We start from the raw sequence: 16,448 nt of genomic DNA, 5'->3' as shown, positions 1-16,448 counted from the left end.
GGAAGAGCAAGCTGGTCCAGGTTCCACCAAACAAATATAAACATAGAAAAGAGACAAGCCCTGTGACTACCATCTCCAAAAAAATCCTGGAGTTGCACACAGAGATGAGCAAGCTCCACGGTGACTGTATGATTTCTGAACTCCATCCATACTGAGCTGGCTGCCAGTACACCTCTACCACAATAATTAAATATTGCTATGGGGTATCACACAATCATATGTAGAGGTCTGTACATCTGTTTACATTACTGCATGAGGTTTTAATTTACTTTTTTCCTCTTTTACTCCAGCTCAAAAGGGTTTCTAGTCCTATGTTCAAAAGGTCCTGTGAGAGTTTTCAAAGAAGAAGATCTGCAAAGGTGATGGGAAATACTCTATTTCACTTGCTCACAGACAAAAGCATGAGAATGGTTCTGAATGAAGGTCATTTAATTTTAATGAGGACCATTAGTTACAGTTAACACTTTTTTGCTGCCATTGAATCCTCACAGAAGAAAAGTAATTACAGTTTTTAACATTGCACTTAAAGTAAGGCCCAAAGGAGAAATTTTTTTAATCTATTTTTCTAGTAACAAATCCTCTGTCAAGGAAGTGTCCTAAATTCATCAAGGATTAGGTTTTATGGCATTGCAATGAAAGTCTATGGTTTCATTAATTAGTATTTATAGAAGCCTGCACAAGTAAGCAAGTTGGAAAACTGTTCAGCTCTTCAAGCCTTAAACCTGAGTTCTGGAAGAAAGACTGAGACACACATTTTGCCCTGCAACAAGGCTGTGGCCATGCAAGCAGCCATGGCCTGCTTGGGTGTCTCAGCATGGGAGTCTCAGTTCTGTTCTCCTAAGGACAAGAACTTCCTGCTGTCCAATTTTGTGCACAAATCAGTGAAATATGCTTTGGTCCACAGATGCTACTTTAAATTGATTTTATTACTTGCTAGATGAAATGCTATTCAATTTAACCCTAGGCAGTAAAACTGGAATGTAAGTGACATTAAAACTTGACTTGTGAACAGGCATTTCCATTAGGAATTAATGGAAATTCCTACACTCCAAAGCATAGTGTAGGAATTCATTTCTGCGTTTGTGTGACCAAGTTTTGGTAGCAGGGGACTACAGAGGCAACTTCCATGAGCAGCTGCCAGAGGCTTCCCCAATGTCCCATGGAGACAGTGGCAGTTGGCTCCAAGAGGGGTCCACCTCTGGCCAAGGCCAAGCCCATCAACGATGGTGGTAGCACCTCTGGGTTAACATTGTTAAGACAGGTAAGAAGTGTCAGCACAAGACAAGACAACGAGAGGGGTGCAAAGAAGTGTGTCAAACTATTATGCAAACCCCAGTACCACTGAAGGAGGCAAAGCAAGTGCTTCAAGCATCAGAACAGAGATTCCCCTGAAGCCTGGGATGCAGACCATGGTGAGGCAGCTGTGTCCCAGAAAGTCTTGGATGCCCACAGTGAAGAAGAGATCCACCACCAGCCCAACCTGTCACCCTGAAAACTAAGTCTTCTGATCTTGTTTTTCATAATTGTAGCTGCTTTCCCAGGAAAGTAACTGTAAACATAGGTGTTTATGCATTCCTTCTAAGAAGGTGTTTATGCATTCCTTCTAAGAAATGTCCTTTGATGGACAGTTCACATGACCAGTGTGCTTGGGAAGGTGGTATGTTAATTATCCAACCCCTGATCATTGTTGAGAATCTATAAATACTGGAGTCAGAAAATAAAGGTTGGTTCTTTCCTGTTCTAACACTGAAAAGAATTTGTGTGAATCATTTTGTATCCTTTAGCGACAAGGACCCCAAGCCAAAGCAGAAGGATGCCTGAAGGAGGCTGTGACCCCATGGGAAGGTCACACTGGAGCAGGCTCCTGGCACGAACTGAAGATCCATGGAGAGAAGAGCCCACCACTGGAGCAAGTTTGCTGGCAGGACCTGTAACCCTGCAGGGAACCCACACTGGAGCAGTTTGTGAACTGCAGACTGTGGGAAGAACTCACATTGGAGAAGTTTGGAGAACTGGCTCCTGTAGGAGGGACCCCACAAGAGACACCTTGCTAGAGCAAGGACTGCTCCCCCCTGGGGAGGAAGGAGTGGCAGCAAAAACATGTGAAGAACTGGCCACAACCCCAGGGGGGGAGAAGGTATTTTTTAAGATTTGGTTTTATTTCTCATTACCATACTCTGATTTGATTGCAAATAATTTAATTTGTCTGAGTCAAATCTGATTTTCCCTTGACAGTAACAGGTGAGTGATCTCTCCCTGTTCTTATCTGAACACACAAGCCTTTTGTTACGTTTTCTCTCCCCTTGTCCAGTTGAGGAGGGGAATGATAGAGTAACTCTGGTGGGCATCTGATGTCCAGTCAGGGTCAGCCCACCACATTATAAGTATATACACAGTATATCTGCAAACAGACAAAGACACTAATTTAACAAATTTATCACTTGTAACACATTAGCTCAATAGCCACATACTAATGTTTCTGGTACTTTTTCTCTCAGTATTAGTGATAAATTGATCGCTGTATTTTTCTAACCTTTAACCAGAAGATAAATGTTTACACTAAAAGCATTCAGGTCTGATTCCAAAAGTATTCCTGGAAATAAAAACAAACAACCCTGTTAGCAGTGGAATTAATGCAGCTGTTTTCCTGCAGAGCTCTATCCTTCATCATCACCAAACTGTAAAGTCCCAGCTTTTTTCTGTCCATTTCAATGCAAAAAAAAACACCTAAGGCAAAGGTAATGATAATCCCAGAGACCTTGCCAGCTGCTTAAGCAGGTGACAAATGACTCTACCTGTCTTTCCTCCAGTCCCAACCTTGGGTCTTTCTCCTCTTCCCAGCCCCTGAGGCCTGTAGAAACCTAATTATCTCAAAGACTCCTTTCTGAAATCAGCCAATGGTTTCAGAAGTAATTAGGTAAGAGACTGACAGACAGAAAGGGCAACCAGAAGTCTGATCATCCCAGAAAGGTAGGCTATAAAAAAAATTATATATAGCCTCCATCAACTGAATTGATTACTCACACGAGGGAATTTCCTCCTGTGTAGAAGTCTGTAGAAATAGGTGTTATGGTATTTCAAAGGCCATTAGAAACACACAACATAAATCTAATCAAAGTGACTTTAGTGGGAACAGCACCTGAACAAATATGCAACACAACACTACTCCTTTTCTAGCTCCCTTCTTCCTAATTAGTATTTTGTCATAGAGAGTTCAGTGTGTTCTCATTCTGGCTGAAAATTTTAGTTGCAAATTAAATAAAATATGCTTATATTTTTTGTATGGATTTTGTGACAGATTTCCAGCTTACTAGTAAAACTGGTGTGAATTTTTTCTTGTGTGTTGAATAAGGCATCAAGTGCATAATTTTTCTTCACGAAGCAAAGAAATTAATAGAGGTGAGAACTCAGTGTCATGAAAAATGGACTAATTAAAAATGCAAAGTACAAAAAAAATCTCATTTATATTTTTCATTTTTAAATTCCCAATTCAATTAAAGTATATATTCACATAAAGAGTAAGAGATAATATATTTGACAGAGCTTTCTTGGTGCATTGTAGAATATTTTTTTTTACTATGCAACTAGCTCTGTAAATGGTTTAATATTAATAAAATTAAACATTAATTGACTTTAATTAGACTTTTATCATATAGAGACTCAAAAAAAACCCGGATTTTTTCAGCCAGTTTATCTGCTTTAAAGAGATGGGCCACATTTTGAAAACATCTTTGAATTTCCCAGTAAAATGAAAATATTTGTAATTGTCACAACCAAAGTATATCCACATCATGCAAGAGCAAAGTTGCAAAACACTATGGAAACAATGTAGGTTCCCAGTATGGAAAACCTGGAAGTTAAAAGCATATTTACATTTTACCAAAAGAAATTATAATGCCTTTTATTTCAGAGTTTTTAAAAGTTCATGAGTTTTTAGCTGACAACAGCCAGTAAAGCAACAGAAATTTTAAGTGGCATCAAAACTCTGAAGGCACACATCATTTCCAATGTCATCCATTTTATCCAGTATGGATAATGGCTTGTGCATGTAGTACGGATGTAGTGCAAAAATGAATTCAACTTAGGTCTCATCTTGCATGTCTCGGATGCAATGGAAAATGAGGCCTAGGTTGTTTAAAGGTCTGTAAAAATTAACAGGTCTTGAAACAACTTCTGTCCCATACTCCTGTCCCCCTAAATACTAGAAGTTAGATGGAAATCGCCATCTTCACAGCCTTTCAGTTAGGTGATGTAGAGGGCAGAACAGCAATTGTCATAGAATTTCCTGTTAAGTGCCCCCTTCCTAATTACCTGGATGATAATATTGGTCAGTTGTGCTGTCTTTTAAAGCATGTCTTAATTTCTGGTGATGCCTTTAAGCACATCTGTGTTTTTCCAAATGTATATTAGTTATACAATAGTTATTCCCTTACATGAATGGCAGATAATAAGAAAATACAGAGAACTGTTCCTTCAATTAAACTGGTGCTGGAAATAGAGGCCAATGTAAACAGGAAGAGGGAATCATGCTAAAAATTAATCTGTTTCTTAATTTCTCCATTAAGATGTAACTGCAATCCCAGCCAATATTTATATACTCTAATTAAAAAGACATTAGGAGAGCAAGGGCTCTGGTTCACAGCTCCACCTCTCTTCCAACTCCTCTCCAATATCTTGCAGCCATTGCTGGGATCACCAGCGCACAGCTGAGTCTACAGAAGAGCTGGGGTTTCCTTCATGCTTGCAGGCTAGCTAACTACCATCCCTTTTGCACCCAATGGATTTTGGCAGATCTGTTGGCTCTTCTGCCTATCAGACAAACATATAAGAAAAATTACAGAGTTCAAAGCACATTCTTTACATATTTTGGTTATCGCTAGCACCAAAAAAGGCAATGCAAATATGTAAGGCACAGCTTAAAGGAAAGGGACTGCAAAATGTTTTATTTTGGATATGGGGAAATGCTTTTGTCTGGGAAATAGCTTTCACTATAGATTCTACCAAGATGTGCTATTTTATAAAAAGTAATTCCTATAGCTTATTTGTTGTTATTTATTTTTGCTTGAGAATTACACTGCAGAATGATATCTGAAAAGTTTCTGTCTGTTGAGTCCTAAATAAACCCCGGTAACAACTGTACAGTAACAACCCTTGGCATAGGAAAAATAATGAATCTTTTTCCCATAAATAACTCTTTATATTGAAAGCATGAACTCCACATGTGATAAATTCTAATTAAAGAATAAATCATTGTTGTGTGTCTTAACGTAAATACACAGCATACTACAAAAAGCACATGTGCTGTGGTGGTCCCTGATAGACCAAACATAATGTAAAACACATATTGGAGAAGGTTTTTTTAATTGGTGGATCGGTAACAGCCCTCTTTCCCAATGAAGGACTAAATCCAAAGCAAAAGGTGAATATGCTGTTCTGTGTCTCAGAGTAGACTTTTTCAAAGGCAGAAATTACTTGCAGAAGAGCCACCGCATACTAGAGCATTAGCACATTTTGTAACTGGGACCTTATTTTGATTGTGTTATAACATTTTATTTTTGGCTATGTTTCTATATTTTCCTTCCAGTTTTTACAGCCTGCATTGAGATTTGAGCACTTGACTGAGGGTAACTTTTCTATACTGGCTGTACAGTTAAGGGAGAGAAAAGGGTGTTCTGAAACAGGAGCATGACTTCACTCTATTGACTATATAGGGCATATGGAGGGAAACTAATTTGAGAAATTAAATTAGATACTTAAACACTTCTAAATAGTGCTCAGGCCTCCCCAAGGATTTGGAAGGGTCCTACACTCCTTGTACCCATCGAGTCTTCAAACTGCTTAGAAATACTTATCTTCAATGCCTATATTGTAACTCAAAAGCCTTATCTGGAAGGACAATCAAATGCCCTCGCAGGTACCTACTATTGATTACCATACACTAAATTGTGCATCTGGTTTGATTTTCCTGAAGTAATCCATGCTGAGATTAAAACGGAAACTAATTTTTTTTTCTAATAATGGCAATAAAGGAAAGAAAGGTGTCCAGCTGGAAATTTTGTTATAAACTTAGTTCAACATGATTTCCATACAGGATGAGGAGAGGGGGGGTGAGGCAAGGAACTGAGGAAAGACTTTTCAATTTAGGAAATACATTTTACCCTCCTTACACAGAGGAGAGTGGTAGAAACTGAACCAAAGCTGCAGTTAAGGAATTTTGTCAATAAAAGATAGGCGATGTATCTAATAGACAGCACTTCGTGACAGTGATTGACACCACTTTGGTACATCTGAATAGAGCTGTCCATGCAGACTGAAGACCAAGACTCCCTTATCTCAACCACAAGACCACCCTGAGGAGTAAAAGCATTACAGTCAGTTGAATAGGCTGCAGCAAATAAGTAATTTGTTTTCTTCCTGCTGCTGCATCAGCGACCTATCGCTGGCAGGATTCTTGGTGGAATGTATTTAATGCAACCTCCTGTAGTGTTGTATTTAAGGGTCCAGAATTGCTAAAGACACTTAGCTAGCAGTGAGTGATCCATTCACTTAAAACTTAGGAAAATCTTCACTACAGATGAATTAGAAAATTCTGCAAATACACTCCTTTTGATGCCCAAGTAAAATATGGTTTTTCTGATAAGTTAAACTGGTATTATGCACTCTGCTTTACTAAAACAAACCCTATTCTCAATCTTTTTCATACCCCTTCTGCTATTAAACATGCCCTTCCTTTTAAGCTTTTCATTTGAGCAAAAGATGCAATCCTACCATGACCTGCATCATCTTTGGGAAAGAGAGGGAGGTTCATATTTCACTTAGTTTGTTGGGTTTTGGCCTTTTTTTCAGAGTAATAAAATAAACTGCCAGATACTTCTGATGAGGTACTCACCTGATGCAATAGCTGCAAAATGGAAATGATTGTCATATGACATGTCAGCTTGTGAACAGTTTCCATAAACTAGGACATTCAAGGATTACTCTTCACCAAAGAGTCTTTCCATGGTTCTTCATCACATTTTGTGAGTCTATATGCTTGTAGAATACTACTGAGCTTGCAGCTGGATGGAGGTGAAAGGAAGAGTGCTGTTGGACACGTCCACAAAGATTCTCAGTTTTCATCATTAAGAAACTTCATGTATTTCCTCAGCAATTACAGCACTGCTTAATTTCCAGAGGCTCAAATGCCTCCCCAGCAGAACTGCTCATGCCTGAGGCTCTCACTGGCTACTATGAAGTGCAGAACTTTAAACAGAAAGGATACATCCTCAGGAAACTGGAAGAACATAATGCCCTATGACATATATGGCTGTTCACTGAACTCTTCCTCTGCACAGAATTCAAGTTATTTGGATAATTAATAAGAAAGGAAAATGTAGAAGCAAACACTCAAACAAAAGCCCCAACCATATCAACATCTCAGTGACAGAAATAAACTAGATAAGCTTCAGTGCACATTCTGGCTCTCTTTGATAACGCATAACAATTGAGAAGACTAAGCTGTGCAGGAAGATGCATACAGCAGCAGTGTGTTACGCATGCACATAATCTCACAGGTTCCTCTAGTCAGTGATTAGTGCCATAGTCATACATCCCTGCATCTCACACATTAGTGTCTACCGTGATGGCTGATTTGTGTGTCGTGATGACTCAGAATTAATTCACAGTTAGAAGCTGTAGGTTTCAGAAAATGCCTTGTGAAGGTGAGTGGTTGATGCATTCTGTGCTTTGCCTAGGCATGGATACGTGCAACTGCAGTGTTACAGTTGCCTGCTGCTCCCAGGACCTCCTTGCTACCATCCTATAATCACCACGCCTTGATTCAATAAGAATTCTTGGGCTGGCCACACAAAACAAACCCAACACCGACATCAGATGGATGCTTAGGAGGTTACAAAAAAAGAAAAAAAACATAAGCAACAAAAGATCACTTCAAATGAAGCTTGATTGGGTGTATTCTTGAAAGGCGCTCAAATTACCTGAACCACTTTGTTTGATCTTAAACATGGACCGGGGGCAGCTGCAACGAGCTCCGAGCTTTGGCACATTCCATTATATGAATGGTAGTGAATTTATAATGGAATGGTATGGATGGTTTTTATAATCAGAAAAACACACTGACCTTAACACTACACAGGTGGAGCAGCATAATGACCCGCCAATTGTAAGCGCATCAATTCCTGGGGAAAAGTTCAATGAGGTTAACTCAGCATGTATCCCATAACCAACATAAGTGACATTTAAAAATACTGTTTTTTCTACCAAAGCCTGTCTTTGACAACATTTTATTAATTGATTTGTTCCACTGTTCGGTACCAAGTGTACCTTACCCATGTTAGCAGTGTACTACGTTACATTCCAGTAGAGCTGGACATTGTCATGCACTTCAATGCTGAAATACATGTGTTTTAAAAACTAAGAACAGTATTAAGTACAATAAACTTTTCAGACTGTATGAGATTAAGTATAATATCCATTTAACTTAGGAAGAAACTGAAGGAAAACAAAAGACTACCATAGCGGAGTTTCATTGAAAAATTCTCATACTGAATGAGCTTAGATGGGTGCCAGCTGACCAATATTTCCTCTTCCCATCAATTTATTGACAAACATGGATATTGCAGGGACCAGCCACAAAGGAAGTAAATTTCAGTGTACCATACTGGAGCAGACCAGATATCCAGTTTGAGTAGTCCAATATATAGTTTGAATAGTCCCAAGATTAGACCGCAAAATACTGTGAACAAGATTCTGCTTCTTTATTCAGCCTCAAACAGTTTTGAAACTTCCACATGTTACAAAACTGTGCAGAGAGAAACAAAGAAACAAAGAGAGAAACTTAAGTCTGAATCAGGAAGAGCCAATCAGCAAGGACAGAAGGCTCTTCAAACATGAAGTAATAAGGCTTTAAAATACAATTAGAAAAACGAAAGACATCCACAATTCAGCCATAACAGCAACATGTATGATGCCTATGCTTCAGCTCATTCACTCTCCTTCTCTTTTGTTATCTGGGCATGCTGACACATCACAGCTTCCCTACAGCACTAGCAGGAAATGACCCTCAGCAACCAGAGAGTTTGATATCCCCATCTCCCCATGTCACACACCTCTGGAGACTGTTGACCCACCCTACTATTCATCCCCACCATCAACTTCTGCTGTGCACTCAACAACAGCTGAGAAGCCTTAAAACAGCATGATCAACGCCTCTACTAAAATTGTGAATTCCTCGAGAGCACAAAAATAAAGAAGAGAACCAAAAGCTTTGGATTTAGGAAGATGCTCTACTGTTTAGAAATGTTCAGCTGAAAAAAAAAATTATGAAACAAAACAATGCCATTTGATTATACTCCCCTGTTATTAAAAGGCTTTCAAAACAAGTAATAGCCATGAAATTAGACAAAATAAAAGCACCCATTGCTTTGTCATCTCCCTCTGTCTTTCACAAGCCGCTAAATCTTATGGATATAATCCATTTTAGTCCCAAATTTACCAACTGCCTATAGTCTGGTGGCCCTTTGCTTTTACTGAAAAAGCGTATTTACACTGGAAATAATGCAGGGTGATCCCAAAGTTGGGCAAGGAGCCACATCATCTTTAAAGGCAATCTCAGAGAAGTTAATCCACACTTTTTTCAGCTGTCTGTTAGAAGTACACGCAGCAAAACTCTTCCAAATAGCTGAACTGTAAATCCTCTTCTCACAACCAGTCACCATGAATTTTCTACAACCACACAGAAGCTGGTTTCAGACTTAGTAGCTTTGCACTTAACAAAAAGTAATAAACTGTTGTAGTGCATCTAAAAATCTTGGTACCTCCCAAGGGTAAAACTCACCTCTGGTTTGTGTAATGTTAGTTCCTACCTGAAAACCTTCTTTCCCTTCCCCCTTCCCATTGGCTGTGACCTCCCTGCATCCCCTAATCACCCCTGCCCCCTGATATAAGAGATAAGACCCAGAGCATTTCGCTCTCTCTCTTGCCCCGGATGGACGACAGACAATAAACCCGGGATTATTCCAGCAAGTTTGAGCCTCCTGTGTCTAGATACTTTGAGTCCGTGTTGTATCCACTCCAGGACCCCCCTCCGCCGCCCGTGTTCCGAGAGGAGCAGGCTCTCACCACAGGGGGTGGGACAGAGGGGTCCCATCGGGGAGAAGGATTGCAACAATAAACTACATTATGCCACATACAGTGGAGACATTTCATTGTCTACTTTCTGTAATTTGGGATACAAGCACATGCAAAGGTCTCTTCCTAAGCCAGTTCTAATGCAGCTTTCATAGAAAGTTTCATTCTCATAGGCAATGCGAAAACCCCACAGCTTCACTCCTGCCTCCAGAACCATCCACAATACACCAGCAGGTTATGCAGAGCAGGGATGCTGCAAGACCACTCTGAAAGGAGAAAGAGCTTCCAGACTTCCACCCCATCTACCTCCTGCTGTGCCAGACAACACAACTCCAAGGTATTACAATACATTTTCTCACTCCTCCTTCCTCAAAGCATCTCAGCATTACAAACCTCAATTCAAGTCCCTCAGTTTGTGAATGGCAAGCAAAAATAAACCAGTGTACTTGTCTACCTAAACTGCCTGGCTCACATACCATGCAAAACCTATACTGAGTCACAGAAAGCATCTTCTGCACAGAGGCAGAATGTGTTGTGATTTCTTCACACATTTATTCCAGAAGGAATGACATTGCTCAGGGTTTATGGCAAAACTGACAGAAAGCCCTGCTGCCATCACCCCAGCCAGCCAGGAACACGCCATGGGCAGCAAAGCTCCAGTGCCCCATTGTGGCTGGGGCTCTGTCCCCTGTGCTGTATTCATCCCCTGCTCCAGGACAAGTGGCAGGTGTGCCTGTATGCATTCAGACTTTAACAGCAATAGTAGAAATGCTATCTTACATATGGATAGATTTACTCAGGGGTACATTTATATTCAATTATGTGCTTCAGAACCGTAACTATAATTGAAGTGCACTTCAGGTAAATTGGAGAGTCTATGATCAGAAAGACTATCATTGCTCAGATGAACACTGTTTCCTGGATTTGTTCATTGGCTGTCCCTAGTCACCTATGAACTCCTGTCTTTACATTCAGATTGCACGTTTCCTGCCACTTTAGTTCGGGTTTCACATGGCTCTCATTTGTACATCTCAGTCTATGACTAGGTCTGCCAGTTGCTATTGCAATGGAAGTGTAAACAACACTTATTTCAATAAATGCATATGCAAACATATCATCTCAAGGGCCAGGAAAGTCAGAAGTATTATGTTTAGAAACTGTGTGATAAAGAGGTGAGAGAAACTGACTAAGGAATACAGGAGTTGTGCTGCTTGTTTTGAGACTACTACAGCCTATGTACACCTTCATTTTCTGTCTGCCAAACAAGAGTTTGTCAACAAAATCACCCCTGCTCAGAGGATGAGTATTTTATTCTTAGATCTCCATATGAAATTATCATGATCCAGAAGAAAAGGAGGGAGAAAAGTCCACTCAGCAGTGAAGTTTTCTTAAGCTATTTTTCCTTCTGGAAACAAAGCAAATTGAAGTTGATTCAATTGATATTTACTACCTCCCTGATTTCTATCTCTCTCACCTTACCTAACACCTTCTCTTTCCTCACCTGTCATTTAACATTAAGGTTTCTTGTTTGCTATGCAGCCCTGATAAGCCCAGGTATGCCTCAATTCCTTTCCCTTCAGTTTTCCTATCCATCTCCTTAGTTTCTGCTATTATTCCACCTTTTCTTTCTCCCCCTCCACTTTTCATTTCCTTCAGGTTTGTCCCCCACCTTACAGAAGCCATTGCTGGTATCTGCAGCTGATGCTTGATCCTCCTATCCTGCCTTTTTAAGTAGTCTCTGTGTACCTTTGGTTTTTTTTCAGTTCATCATACAAGTATATTAACATAATCTTTATGCATGCCATGTCCTGCCTGAAGCAATCTTAAGACTCATATCCTGCTGGTCGCTGCCATCTTGCTTCAAATCCCCTTCTCAAAAACACTTTTTGCAAAGAAAACCCCGATCACAGTAAAGCTGGAATGCAAACAGCTAAGATCATTATGTCTTTTAAATCTCTACACACTTATGCACACATCTGCTTGTACATGTTTACATTTCTACTGTATCCTGGCCTCTGGCTGCAGCCCATGCCTCCTATACTGCTTCCTGTTAACCCATGGGATAGTTTGTATATCAATTAGCCCAAAAGGTCTCCAGCCATGATGTGCAGTACAGGCTAGTAAAAGCAAGAAAATCAATTCAAGCTTGAAAAATTATTTCATTCAGTGCTCAACAGTTTGTTTCCAGAGACAGCAAATAATTGTGCTCAGCATATGACACCACTTGCAACAGGGGGCTGATCTGGCATTTGAGAACAGACATCTGCCCAAACTCCTGAGCAAGTTTGGGGGAGATGGAGCTCCACATGTAGCCATGCTAGCAGAACACAGAACACGCTTTTCTGTCAATAAACAATCCTGTTAACAATGACAGAAGAGTAGGTATGTTGGTACAGAAGATGTACTTTTCTGTTCCTCTGTTGCTTCCCTTCTTCATTTGCCCCTGCCACAATCAGCCTCAATTAAGAGCAGCATGCTGCACAGTTTAGGCACTGTCTTTGCATTGAAGTGACTGGAACACCATTGAAGAGATCAGAATTACTTTTTTTTTCTTTTTTAAACTTCCACAGATTGATATTTACAAGGGTTTTCAGTTTTTATAAAGATCAGAGAAAGATAAGTAGCACCGGTTATTTATGTTAGAAGTGTTTGTTCCTTCTGTCTCAACAAGTACAAATACGTAAGACAAACTGCATTTTTCAGGTTTGGTAATTACACCTGCCAGCTGAAGCTACTAGAACAGGAAATATATAAAATCCCTTAAAATAAATGCATGGGTTTGTGACTGTAAGATAAATATTAGGAAATTCTCATGTGTAAATTAGCTAAATAACCCACAAACCAGTATACAAATTAGACATTTTCTTTTCCCTTCAGAAGACAAAAAGAATGCAATGTCATTAGAAAAATAATTAATATGTTAATTGAGGATTTTAATTGCCCAGAGACAAACCTCAGTTGCATGGAAATCTGGCTCAAAATCAGTTACATCTGTTGTGGAAAGCACTCCAGCTTTTTCAAGTAAAGACACAAAATCTTGTATATATTAATATAAAATGAAAACTCTGTTTTACACCAAAGGCAAATAAAAATATAGCAACATATGATGCCATTTTCAGGTGCAAATTTTTCAGTATCCATTTGCAAATCTACCACATTGTTCTCAATTTGCAGCCCAGTTTTGGAAGTCAACAGGTAGTAATAGTCTTCTCCCCAGGCCTCAGCTGGAGGGGAGGGTGAGGGCTGTAGCACTGTACCATGAGATGGAGTTTTCTGCCTCACACGTATCATGAAATCCAGAATATGATGTGGACAAGGAAACCTGCATTCATGAATGATGTTTTTTTGTAATCTAAACTCAAAGGACCTGACCATGAACTTCCCTGTTTCCTACACTTGATGACAGCAAGCTGTGAAGGGTGGAGCCTGAGAGATGTGTCAAGGGGGCTCCACACATGAGTAACCTGCTGGAGTCCAGCTCCATGCAGTCACACCCAGATCCAGCCTCGGCCGGCCAGCTGAGCCATGGATGAGGTGTGTGGGTGGGCTCTGAACACGGGGCTGGTGGTGCCAGTCCAGCTCCTTTCAGAACTGGTGTCTGCCTCTTCTAAGAGGAAATACCCATGGTTGGCATTAACTGAGCTTCAATTGGGAAGTTTCATGGGAGAAAGTTCCCAACCAGTCCAGGCACTGCAAGAGACCAAAACTTAGTGGGTCAGTGTGATGCAGTTCACGTCCCTGCTGTCCGTGGCGATACAGTTTACTCTCCAGGAGAGTGAATAAAGGTTGCTGATGAACTTTTAAATTAATTCTGCAGCCATGTAGTGAAGAGGAAGGCTGTTGCTGACAATGCTGACATGGATAAGGAGGGCATCAGACACTGAAAGGCAACTGCTGGTCTTTAGCAGTGCCTGGAGAAGAGATGTCAAGAAGGACTGAAGAGTTTCCCTCTTTTTGCCCATCTGGAACCCTCAGAGACTGCCAGTGTGACTCATGACATCATTCAAATACAAACGAACATTTTTTTAATTAATAAAAGAAACTATGTAAAACAGTCTTCCAGCACAGTTGGTAGGTAGTTTGCAAAACCAGTGCAATGAGTATACAATGTCTGACTATATCCACTTAAGTTACAATATCTCAATGAAAGCTCAATGTGACAGGACAGGCCCTTGCATGTGTCCGAATGTCACACTGGAGAGATCAGCAGGTACAGCAAGGCTAGAAACAAATCTGCTATCGCTGCTCCTGTCCAGAGGACTTTGAGAAAAAGAAATCTGTACATCCCATAAAAAATGGGTTTTTATGAGCTAAAATTTTAGGTTTGCATTATGCTTGAAAACTAGCTGGTAGGGAATTTCAAGACCAACTAAGCTCTCCTCTCATAAATAACTTTCAGAAAGGATAGTGATAAACAAGCTATGAAAATTTTACCCATGGATTAAGTGTGTTTTGTATTCCATATAAACACAGCTAGTGAGTGTATTTAATAGAAAATTCATGCAGCATGGTTTCAGTGGAACAAGGGGACGTGACAGAGAAAGCAGCAATGAGCTATTTTCCTGGTTTGGAAGAGTTCTTATTTGCCTGACTGTGCTTTGGGCTCAGATACAAATGTTCTATGTCCAAAAATGATCAACCTTTCCACCACACCAATGTCACCTCCACTTACTGGTTTCTCAAAGTCTGTATTATTTCCATGGTGATCTGCTGGCTCTGTCCATCTCACCCTATGGCTCTGGTTTCACTTTGGCTTTCCTCTGGCCCACAGCTGCAGAAATCAGCCCACTTATACTCCAGAAAAAGGGTTTGTAACCAGATAGTTCATGTCCCTGGTCCTCCCTGCAGGACCTCATGGCCATTAGCTCTGGCACAGAAGGTGACAGACAGGGGTGCTCTCTGGGCTGTGGGGTTGGGTTCTGCCGTGGCCTGAGAGAGGAGTAACAACACGAGGTTGGTCCTTGGGAGCCAAGAGGCAGAAGATGTGTGGGGGATGCCCAGAAGCTGTGCCCAGTGCATGGTCACCAAGTGCAAGGACAGCATGCTGGGCCTCTGGGGCATAGGGAGTGCCTTGGGGCCAGCACCCAAAAGCCTTCCTACGAATGATGCTGGGTGGAGGATGATGCTGCACATGGTGGGTACCATCACCCCAGTGTGTCAGAGTGCAACCACCCAGCAATGCAGCACTCACAGTACCCTTGGGCAGGATAAAAGGGAGCACCCTCCTGTGTCCTGCTGCCAGAACTGGCCCAGGGCCAGCCAAAGACATCCAGGATGAAATCCCTGAGGAGCTGTTGAAATTTCTTGGAGGGAATTGACAAAAGGAGACCTGGTAATGGACAAGGTTGGTGGAGGTTCTCTGCCTGCAAGGCTACCTTCAGAATTCATTGGAAGGATGAAAATCTCTTTCAGCTACATAGCTGTGACCAGATCAAGAAAATGCTTTCTCAAGCAGCACTGCAGAGCTCCTTGTCCACATTCTCTGTGGAGTCAGTGGGAGCAGCCATAAGAAAGGAAGTGCAGATGTTTCCAGGGCTCCCAGGACTTTGAATCACCCATTTGTGCAGGAAGCATGTGCAGGAAGGACTCTTGCGCTCAAGGTAGATCAGTCCAGGGGCATGAGATCAGTCTCAGAAGCTCCTGAAATGACTCTAGGTAGAGAATCTGACTAGGGCTTGGGCATCTCCTGGGAGTTGTGATCAGCCTGTGAGAGGAGAGGCCATGTCTTGCTCATGTGCTCAGGGAATAGCAGATTGCCCCACCGAGGTCAGGAAGGAGTTTTTCCCCTGGGGTAGATTGGCAGTGGTCCCCGGGGGTGTTTGCCTTCCTCGGCAGCATTGACCCTGACCACTGATGAGGACAGAAGCATAGGAATAGCGTGAGCTCTGGAAGACAAAAAGTGTGCTTGGCATCAATATGTGCCATATTTCAGAAATTCACTACAGTTTGACACACCTCCTCTGCTTTTTCTTTTGTGTGTGGTTGGTCCTGATCATTCTTCATATTCTCTTCAGGAAACAGGAGCTGCTTGGCATGCATTCCTGCTGCTATTTTCTGTAGCTCTGTCACTTTGCAAGACTGCAAAAGATGTATTTTCAAGCTAAATTGAAGAATACATCAGCCTGCTCCTGGCTACACATGCACATTGTGGTAATGGTTGTGAGCATTGGCTCTGAAACTGATCCAGAAAAACAAGAAGAACATTCTATTTTCAGTTGTAAACTTTGTGCTATGTGTCCTCTTAAGTTTTTGAAGCTGAGATGTTCCCATCATGGCAGGCAAATAACAGCCTCTGTATCACTTAATTTATGGTGAGCACA

General features: G+C 41.1%; 1 protein-coding gene across 5 annotated transcripts in view; it reads right to left on the bottom strand.

Moving 5' to 3' along the window:
• HECW1 (HECT, C2 and WW domain containing E3 ubiquitin protein ligase 1) overlaps window positions 1-16,448 on the bottom strand; it is a 250,224-nt gene that overhangs the window by 175,719 nt on the left and 58,057 nt on the right. For 2 of the 5 annotated variants that reach the window (XM_088060628.1, XM_088060632.1), the window contains one exon: window positions 8,120-8,177. The exons of the other annotated variants lie outside the window; for them this stretch is intronic. In XM_088060628.1, the coding sequence (XP_087916754.1) occupies window positions 8,120-8,146 (27 nt within the window). In that variant the 5' untranslated portion in view covers window positions 8,147-8,177. The remainder of the gene's footprint in view (window positions 1-8,119; window positions 8,178-16,448) is intronic. 5 annotated transcript variants of the gene reach the window in all.

Source organism: Pseudopodoces humilis, chromosome 1 (assembly GCF_049639895.1).
Source record: "Pseudopodoces humilis isolate 2021_Gansu_Grassland_sample_001 chromosome 1, ASM4963989v1, whole genome shotgun sequence".
Taxonomy (NCBI): Eukaryota; Metazoa; Chordata; class Aves; order Passeriformes; family Paridae; genus Pseudopodoces; species Pseudopodoces humilis.
Note: the sequence above shows the minus strand (reverse complement) of the source record. Positions and strands in the feature narration are given on the sequence as shown.